General features: G+C 37.6%; 1 protein-coding gene across 1 annotated transcript in view; it reads right to left on the bottom strand.

The window, feature by feature from the left end:
• Positions 1-1511: 1511 nt before the first annotated feature.
• Positions 1512-10530, bottom strand: part of LOC140164732 (uncharacterized) — a 207879-nt gene continuing 198860 nt past the window's right edge. The window contains 4 exon segments of the mRNA XM_072188088.1: positions 1512-5263; positions 7108-7420; positions 7422-7912; positions 7915-8571. Of these exon segments, the coding sequence (XP_072044189.1) occupies positions 5202-5263; positions 7108-7420; positions 7422-7912; positions 7915-8571 (1523 nt within the window). The 3' untranslated portion in view covers positions 1512-5201.

Here is a 10530-nt window from a genome sequence, read left to right as displayed (position 1 = left end):
CTGGTTACGGGCTGTAAATATATATGTAAATGAGACGGGGACGTGTATAAACATACTACATTCATCAAATATAGTGTACCCAAAAAATTAAGAAGAAGACATATGCGGCCTGCATGTATTGAAAGTGACATTTTGCCGGGCTATTTGTTCTTCTTTTCCGGTCTTTACAAGGTATATAAATAATATAACCGGTATATAGGCTCATCATGCATCACCGGGGGTGCCACAGGCATGGGACATGGACCAGTATGAGTTATCTGTCACTCCAAACTTTAAAACGAAATAGGTTTCTATGGGGTTGACCCATAATGTTCATGTCAAAAAGGAGAGGGGCCTTTGAGGTCTGTAAAGGGGTGGCCCCGAACAATTTTCGCGATTTGCATCAGCCCCCCCCCCCACAAGTGTTTGTGAACGGTCCCTAGACTATTGGGTTTTGGTCTAAATGGTAAATAGGACCAAATGGTTATTGTACAAAATGGTAATGGGACCAAGTGGATGTAGTAAAATCTAACAAATTCTCACGCATCATCAAATTTAATTTAGGGATTCATTCATGAAAACCACGCTTATACCAGAACATTTTGTGATACTATACTATTTCTTCATCATATACCATTATTTCTCCAACTGAAATCCCTACGCAGATCAGCCGGTGAGCCGGTCCTAAACGCTGGGCCATATCGCCGTTGTTTAGTCTCAAACAATCAAGCGCGCCGTTAGGTAGCGCCATGTATAAGGCATATATGAATGTAAATTATTGACCAAATACAGCCAAAAATGGGATATTTGGACATTAAAAAGTCACTTCTAGGTACAAACTTGGACTCAGTTGTTATTAATAATCTACATACTGATGTTATATAATATTTTCTTTCTGATTAATACAGATTGTACATAGTATTAGACAATATTAATATGCTCATTTTGATTTTGTTGATTTACTTAACTAATGCAAAATGCAATATTTTAAAGACCCCTCATAATAAATTGGAAAAAGATCCCACAATAGAAAAAGCATTTTCCTATAGTCAAAGGATGGAAAATGTTTATCTAAAAAGGTCATATCAAACTCAGCCTGAATAAAGGCAATAATTAAGTTAGAAATTAGGTAAAATTTGCATTTTTTCTCATTTTCGACATTTTGAAAATATGGCTATATTGAGTTTATGAAAAATCCACCTTAATGAAATTGCTGGCTTCTGCAAATTTGTGAGGAGATTCACCAATATATGTATTTTTAATGCCAATTTGTTTGGGACCTGTTGAATTATGGAGTTTCTTACAATATTTCCTTGAAATGCGATGAAAAACTGCTTTTTAAAACACATTTTAGGTGATTTTGGAGCGATTTTTAGGGGTGGTCATATTTTTTTAACGGGGGCTCCAGAGAATTTTTTAGTGTCGTGATTGAAAAGTGTTATCAAAACCTATCAATGTCCCAAAATATTATTGATGGCGGCCAACCTTCATCTTTCACGTCTGCAGGAAATTAGAAAATATGCCACTTAATTATTCATGTTGCATAGTTAATAAGTTAAACCTACTTTTAGAAAGTTAATGGAAAGTTTGTAATTTAACATTTACTCAAACTCATTATTACTAGTAGTCTTCAAATACAACACAAGAAGTTACGACACGGTGGGCAATTCACAAGCATGTAAAAAAGTAGTAGGGCCAACCAACCAGGTAAATAAAGACAGAGCGCCCTGCTCGCCAAACTGATGAAGTCACCTAATCCAGGTAGCTTGTTGCCGGTTTGCTTTAATTCAAACTCTGTACTAGCTTGAGCTTAGCGGCCTACGTTTATCTACGTCGTTGGGCCCAACATATCTGTACTCCTTATAGTGTGTCCTGTCTCAAGTTGAGAGTAACGGCCATGTTGGATTTTGCAGTGGCAGATTCAAATCAGAATGTATAGCCAAATCGCTCTGCCAAACGTGTTTATACGCCCCACAGGATTAGATAAGCTTGTGCAATTTAAATCTGCCACTGCGAAATCCAACATGGCGTTACTCTCATTTTGAGACAAGACAGACTATAGTAAAATACAGTAACTGCAATGCTTAGTGCCAGCAGATACAGCCTTGCACTCTGAGGACAGACTGATTCAAATTGATTACCTCCCAAAGTGTAGTATATGTGACATGTCATGTCAAAAGGAGACACTTTGGGGCAGGATCGTAAATGGAGAAATAACCAAACATTTGCCCGGGGGTGATTTTGTAACAATTTGGGTTTGTTGCGAATTTGTGATGTTATTAATGTTAAAAATATTGTCTGATAGTTTCAGACTGGAATATAACTGGCATCTTGTATTTTTTGAGACATTTTTCAAGGTAATTCCTACTCTCAACATTGTGAATAATAATTTTAAAGGCTGATATCTCAATTTCCAATTTTATAATATCATAGCTAACAAACTCAATATCTTCGTTCAGGAATGTCTGATTTCATTGGGAAAAACGGCGTTGTGGAGCAAAATATCTCTATATTTAAGTTATGTAAAAACCTCAAAATTGATACCCAGCCCATAAGTGGCTCCTTTTGACATGACACGTCACATATCTGCTATGTTAATTACATACAGCATTTTGACTTCGTGAGTGAACTGATCATAATCATACACCCACAGTAATATAATTGAAGACCAAATTAAAAAGATTAGTTTGCGTATGACGTCCTGTCAACCAGACCAAAAATGCTGTACTGCGCAGGTCATCAACCAATCACGCTGCACCTTTCCCCTGACACCAGATGCAAACTAGTCTTTTTAATTCGGTCTTCAATTATAGTGCTTCCACATCATAAATTCAATTATATACAACCCAAACATATTTCAGTTGTTTTGTTAACAATAACATGTAATTTTTTGGCAAACTTGAATTTCTCATAGTGCTTGTATTTATGTAACAAGTGATTTCTTTTGGCAATATCAAAGTTAATAGTACTATATTTTATGGAACTGAATAAAAAGCAGATCAATCCCCAGTTTCAAAACACAATAAGCCATGCCATGACTAATGTGCACAACTGACATTTAGAAGGTCAAAATATTGAACAAAGACTGTTCTGTACTTCCCATTTACATTTAAAGCCACACTTTGAAAAAAAACCCACAAATGTGGAAACTCTTTACTTGACAGTTCAATGCGCACAATGACAATCTGCGCAACAACTCTAATTTTCTTTGCAAAGGATTCTGGGAAATTGCCAATGGTGAATTATCCACCCATGGCGACCAACCATGTGGCCATTATACCACCATCTCCATGTGATTCTACCCAGCAAACACAACACGTTTGACAGAAAACGATTTCAAACGTATAAAAACATATAAAAATGTCCAGTTAAATAAAGGGCATAAAACATTTTAATGACATTCAAAAATATTTGTGAAAACTTGCTGCAAAACAAAAGTTTGCCAACAATATGTTGTTGCAGTGTGTTTTCATATAAAATATTCCAAAAACATTTTCATGACCTTCATATAACCTAAATAATATATAATATAATCTTAAATGTTATTAAAATATTTTGACCAAAACTAAAACACGCTATAGCATTTTTGTGTTTGCTGGGTAACTGACACAATTACAGACACATCGTGTGTTGTCAAATTAGAATACTGCTGTAATAAACTATAATGTCACTGGCAAAAATATCGATATAATTTTCTTGACTGAGACGTTGTAATATTCAAATAAACATCAAAATGTATTTTCTGAGCTTGTGGAAACAATGTGGATACTTATGCTGGGACAGTCAGGTACCTGAATATCGGAACACCCTGTTACCTTGCGGAACAAACAAAAAGTTTGATGACGTTGTATAAATAAAAGTCTGTTCGTTCAGAGCCTCTTTTTCCCTCCCTTAAACAGAAGTTTGAAGTGTTGAAAATTCCAACATGTATTTTCTTGGATATTGATCACGTTTAGACTACAATGGAAGGCTTTTATAAACAAAGTGTATGCTATTGACACATATTAAATTGCCTCATTATACTCAAATTCAATATGTTTAACAGATACATCAAAACTGAAGCATATTTTCTTCATATGCCCTTCAGATATTTAGAAATTTGACTTAATTTGAAATCTTTTGAAGCAGCTACTGTGGATAGCCAAAATCAAACTTCGGAAAATACTTAAATTTGACAATTATATACTACCTGTTAAAAGGTACACTTTTGACCAATATTGTAACTATTTTTTTCAAACATAATCATGACTTTACCCCCACCCCCCAACAAACAAGACTTTCATTTATTGAATGTCATCAAACTTTTGGTATGTTCCCTTACACATATAATGTATTAAACAACACAATTTTGAGACAAAAGACACAACAATGATTTTTTTCACATGTAACACTTCTTTAGTCCCATTGATGCAAAGTATCCATTTTCAGGTTCATTCAGGGTGGCACATAAGTTATGCATTTCTGGTGTGGAGTATGTTTAGTGCTAACTAAAATTAAAATTCCCAAACTGTGTTGGTACTTTTGAATTTTATCACCCCAATAGCAAATCTACCCATCACTGATATGCAGGAGGGTGAGATTTGACTTCATAAACAAATTCGTAAAAGTTTTGCTAAATCCACTAAATAGTTTCGAAGTTTTATCCATATTTAAGATTTGGACAGATATTATCAGTCACACCAAATTTAGTTGAAAAAAGTATGCATAATTTTTACTATATAAGAATAATGGTCTGTGAGTGTCCATTCGGAAAAAATGGCAAAAGAGTTTTAATAAATTATTCTCCTATTCTTATCTCCACTTAATCCTATGAGACCTACCTGCCTATTGGTCAAAGAGGAGTTTTCATTTTCAATTGCACCAATCAGCAACACTGTTAGAATAATTTCACCTCGCAAAAAAATGGGGGTGAATTATTTACAAAACTCCATTCTGATTGGTGATTAAAATGAAGATATCATGTAATTGACCAATCAGAGGCAATGTTAGATCGGCAGGTAGTGCTCAGGGGTTAATACAATGCTTTCAATCTCTTTTGTGCCACCCCAAAGAAGGTGAAAGTCTCCAATAATGATAATAATAATATAAAACCCGCTCACATATTCAAAAAAGTACATAATAATATGATAATATATGCAGAAAGTAAAAACGGTGAGAATGTGGCAGAATACTTGTTGAATACACTACAGTGTATGACGTAGTAGCATGTATGGTGGCAGCAGTCAGACAATTTCCTCTAGAACCCGCTGGTTGCCTCGGTGGACTGGAATCGTCACTACATTTCCTGCAGAAAATCAGGGAAACAAAGTGTAAAAAAAACTTGTGTTAGTTATATCACAGCTACACATATGAAAGCGTTTTTCATCCAAATAGACTCATCGTTGGGTAGGAAAAACCTTGTATGTGCTTGTGGCCCCTGAATATGTTTTTAGAAAACAAAACTGCCAACAGGTAATTACATAGGAGGTTTTGCTTTAAACATGTTCATTGTTCAGGGACCAATGGCACATGCATTTTTCCTGCTCAACGACGTAGTTTCTACTGGGAGAGTCCGGACTCATTCATGTAGTCTCAGAACACGATGGGAGGTCTGCCATATTGGATTGTAAAGAATGGGAACCAAAATAGTTTAACCATGGCATTTTTTGCAGACAGGCTAATGGCTTGAAATTAAAGAAGAAATTGCATCTAACCCATGAGCATTTCAAGGGTATGCATACGTACTGCTTTGTGTGTGTAATCGCGCTATTATTACACAGATCACAAACATGCACATTGCACACACTATAGAAAAATTATTTAATTTGTGTACATCATGGCTGTGCGTTGTAAGCTGTTGTACGCAGATAACCTCGCTAATATGGACGTGTAGAGTAGCGTTGTATGCTCGTGTATTAGCATGATTAGTCGCGGAGTAACAAGATTAGTTGAATGTTCCACAATGTACACAAATTAAATAATTTTTCTAAAGGAATAAAATTTGGTAGATACCTGGTGGAACAATCCTCGAGGTACACTATTTTGCCTTTAATGTGTGACACATAAAGTTGCTGGGAGTCCCCAGTCCTTGAGATAGTAGCGTCCACGTGTGATACACGAGGTATCAAAGGCGGTGTATCCACAGGGTGCATTCACATCATGTTGCATTGCGCGCTTCAGATGCACAGCCTTTGTTCGCGCATGCATCACACGTTGACGCTCCTGTCTCGAGAAAGTCAAATGGATTACAATACAAACCATTGATATATTGGGCTACTTTTCAAACTATGCATGCTGCAAGTTGGTACAAAAATGTGGCAACTCAACTCCAACTAATAAATTACTATTCAATGCGTATCTTCCAACACGCAGCACAGCATATAAATGTTGTTTACGCAAGTAATCCATATGCGAGTTATATTTATATTCCGTTGTCTAGCCAGCAATAGCAAACAACAAGGCTATTCCAGTTGAAATCCATACCCAAGGAAGTCATGACCTTAATCTTCTATACAGGGAGTGTGAATTTTAAATGGGGTTACCTGAATGGGTGACTCCATTTGAAATCTACACTCCCTGTGTTGGAGATTAAGGTCACGTCTTGTATGGATTTCAACTGGAATAGCCAAATAGAGAACCATTTATACTCAACTCTACATTGCTGTTATGTGGAGTGAATTTAATATCTAATTATGCTCTATTTCCAGTTAAGGAGTGCTATGATTGTGTAATCATAATGCTTACATTTAAGGTAAACTATTACAGAAGAAATTGATCCATTCCATTGATATTCTCTATAAACGCCTCAGGGGTGTTACATTTTCGATTTTCTAAGGGGGGGGGGGGGCGGTGGGGGTTGTTTATTATTAGAGGTCCTTTGTACAACCATAATTCCTGAAAAAATTGCAAGGTAAGCTTAAAAATCACTCCAAAATGATGAACTATGAAGTTGAGTCAATGCCTTCTGGTTTACTTTCGGCGTTTGCGATGTCATTTTCGGCAATTAGCGATCTTTTCTGGACAACGGTAGGCTGATTTACACAAGATGCTGAAAATTTCAGCATTTTTTTAAACATTTTGGTTTTAAAAAAATGGTGGGGGCAACTGGTAGAGAATATAGTTTACGGTAATCAATCAACAAAAACTTACCTTGCCCATGTTTCAGAGCAGCTAAAGATTGCACAGCCATTCGTAGATGACCCCTTGACCCCTCTCGCATGGCAGCTCTGCCTCTATGCCGTCCATGGCGATTGGGCGTCTTCTCTGGCGACCGACTACCTCCATGACGAGCACTACTACCAACAGTCCTGGAATTATGAGAATAACTTTCCCATACAATTCTCCCTGAACAACACGGGCATGGTGATGATTTTGGCAGCCGCCCTGGTGGCCATACTGCCGTCATTTTAGCGATGGCTGAAGAAGTTCTAGAGATCTCTTTACTGGACTCGCCTCGTTTGCGTACCATGTTTTGGCAAGCATTTTGAATTTGATAACGTTCTTGAAGCAGCACCATTATGAGAAGATGCACTGTGCCTTGATAGACAATTTGGCCTATAGGGCTGTACGGCCCCTCTATGCGACACATTGACCTGCATAGATAAGTTACTCCCACAGCCTGTACTCCCATCACTAGCACCCGATTGTTTTGTGTCGTCACTGTCCGACGAGTTCTCTTTCACGTCCGGTGTAATCGGTTTATGGATGCATGTTGGAGTCAACTGTGTGGGAGAGCCTGAATCAGAACTTTGTTCTAATAACCCAGGCTTGGAATAAATATTGGGATCAAGCGGACTAGGATTACTCCGAAATGTTGTGGTGCTTCCATACACGCTTTTTGTACTGTCACCGTTTTCTTGCCCGCTGCTGTCGCTGCACTCGTAATCAGCGTGAAATGCTGATAAACTGAGGCTGCTGCCCCCAGACGACGAGTCCCTGAGATCACTGGAATTACCGCGGACGCCGATACATGTGTCCTTTCCATCTGCACGTGAACTGGCACAATTTGACCGCAAACTTGTCTTACGCTATGCGTTACAATGTTACTACCTGGGCAGTTTGTACTGCTGGATTCTGCATATTTTACACCGCTCGCTATTGGAGCAAAATTAACTACATAATGACTTTCAAAGGATGTCAACCCTACGTTCCTTGGGTCCTCGTAAGGACTGGCACCATTATTACAATTCATATGTCGTTGACATTGTGAGCAGACATGCTCGCATCCCGGTTGCCAGGAGGCAGCGCCACCATTGTCCTTACTGGGACTAGTCCTTGTATGTCTCGAGTTTGTAACCTCCCTGAGTCTTGCATTGCTATCTCCATTATTCCTATCACTTCGTTTGACGCATGTATGTGCATGAGATGATGTGTTGCCTCGACTCGCTCCTCTATGTCCACTGCCTCCACTACCACTACTATTAACCGGAATGCTGTAGGTATTTGAGTTGGTTTGTGGGAAATTTCCCCACGCCCCTTGTAAAAAAGCTTCTGGAGATGTGGTTGGCGTACTTGGTAAGCTTACATGAAGTGGGTTAGCAGCTGGTGTTTGGCTTGGGCCAGCGGTGCTTGGAGACGGTGTGCTCTGATGAGATGAGGTGCTTTTACTACAATCTGTTGTCAAAATAAAAAAGAAAAGCAAGGTTGTATTACTTGTATATAAATATCGAGGACTGTGAGCCAGAAAGCCTCAACTCATGATCACCTGCTCCCACAAAATGAGCATAAAGTCGCCAGGGCACTATAGAAGATACAGTCCATTAATCATGACAAAATTCAATAGAAAAACAAAAGACATTGATTTTTGAAGACCGATGCCCGCTTGACCAAACCGAGCATGTTGGTCTACACACCTTCCACAATATTTGGATGGAACTTGTTTTATTTGAATTTGATTGCAATTATTATAAAATCTTCAAGGGGGATATGTTCTTCAAATGGAATAGCACACTATAGCCCATATTGCTGTGCAAACAACATTTATTGGAAGGAAATTGAACAAACTATTTCAAGAACCTCATTACTCTAATGGAATCAAAACCCCAGTGACAAAATTGCATAATTCCAGAGTGGCGTAATTGTCAAGACACAATTTGCTACCTTTGGATTAGACTGTTTGACTGACAATTATTATAATAGCTGCCGGGTGTTTGGGCTCTGTCCCGTAGTATTACTATCCATAGAAGGAGTGAATCGAACCTTACGCTAACACACTCTGGTTCGCCAAGTCTGATAATGATTCGCCAAGACGGTGGCTATTCTGAAGGGGAGTGCAATAGACAGTTTACAACCAAAAGTTACCTTCCGGTCGTGAGGTATTACATTGCACATTGCTTATTTTGAGCCTTGGTTTATACGGTTTGAAATTCTACGCAAGTATGCATAGAAAATAGAACCAGTTTAATATTTGAACAAAAATACCTGAACATATGATAGCGACATCACCATACGATCATTCAATACGAATTGATAAATTCTGACGAAGGGCAGCAATGCCGTTAAAAGTAATTTGATCTTGAAAGTGCATTACATAACTGTGCATTATATATAACCCTCCCAAGCTGCATTTCTTTGTCATGTTTTGAGCAGATTTGTGATGTAACTTTATTCAAATATTTATCTCTTGTAAAAAACATCATCATTATTCACGATAACTGCATAATGTCCTCTGGCAGCATAAATTGAGATATTTTCAAGCAATTTCTTTCAGTTACTGTAAATTTTTGCAGGTGTAATTTTTCACAGTGTGCTGATTTTTAGCTATACACGGATTTAGGGTTTCTCTACCGGAAGTCAATTTGTGCCGAAATTCCTTACCACAGTGCAATATGCGTATTGCATAATAAAGAATATTGATTAACCTCCGAACTGTATCTATTGTGGGAAGGAATTTCGGCACAAATTGACTTCCAGTAGAGAAACCCTAAATCCGTGTATTGCATTTTTAATTAGATTTTGACTTTTCTTATAATAGCCCTAATCATATAAAAGGTGTAAATATTTTTATTTTTGCAAAAATGACCTTATTTACAGTATAAGTTTCCCCTTGTGGTACAGAATTACATGGCACAAAGTGGTACGAATATCACTGAGAATTGTTCCATCAAAAGTCCGGTGTAGATAAACTGACATTGTATTTAAGGCCTGTTCCCACAAAATGAGAGGAAATGACAAAATTTTATTTTGATTTATGACCAGATTCATATTGGGCTATTGCATTTAAAATCCACACTACCCCTGTGGAAGATTTAGCTAAAGTGTTCCACAGAGGGAGTATGAGTTTCAAATAGAATAAGAATAGACAATTGGGTAACTTCCATTAGAAATACTTACTCCAGTTGTGGAAGATATAGGTAAAGCCATAATACAGGGGGAGTATGGGTTTCAAAATGAATAACTCTGACCAATTACATTTGAAAAACTTACTCCCCCAGTGGAAGGTATTTCAAAATCAGGGGTAGTGTGGATATCAATTGGCATAGCCCATTTTCTGGATCATAAGCTTAAAAATGATATATAACTTATCAGGGTCACTCCCTCACTTGGTCTTCAAAAGTCAAAATTTCAATGAAG

The sequence above is a fragment of the Amphiura filiformis genome, chromosome 11 (genome assembly GCF_039555335.1).
Source record: "Amphiura filiformis chromosome 11, Afil_fr2py, whole genome shotgun sequence".
In the NCBI taxonomy this organism is placed as follows: domain Eukaryota; kingdom Metazoa; phylum Echinodermata; class Ophiuroidea; order Amphilepidida; family Amphiuridae; genus Amphiura; species Amphiura filiformis.
This window is presented reverse-complemented; position numbering and strand designations above follow the sequence as displayed.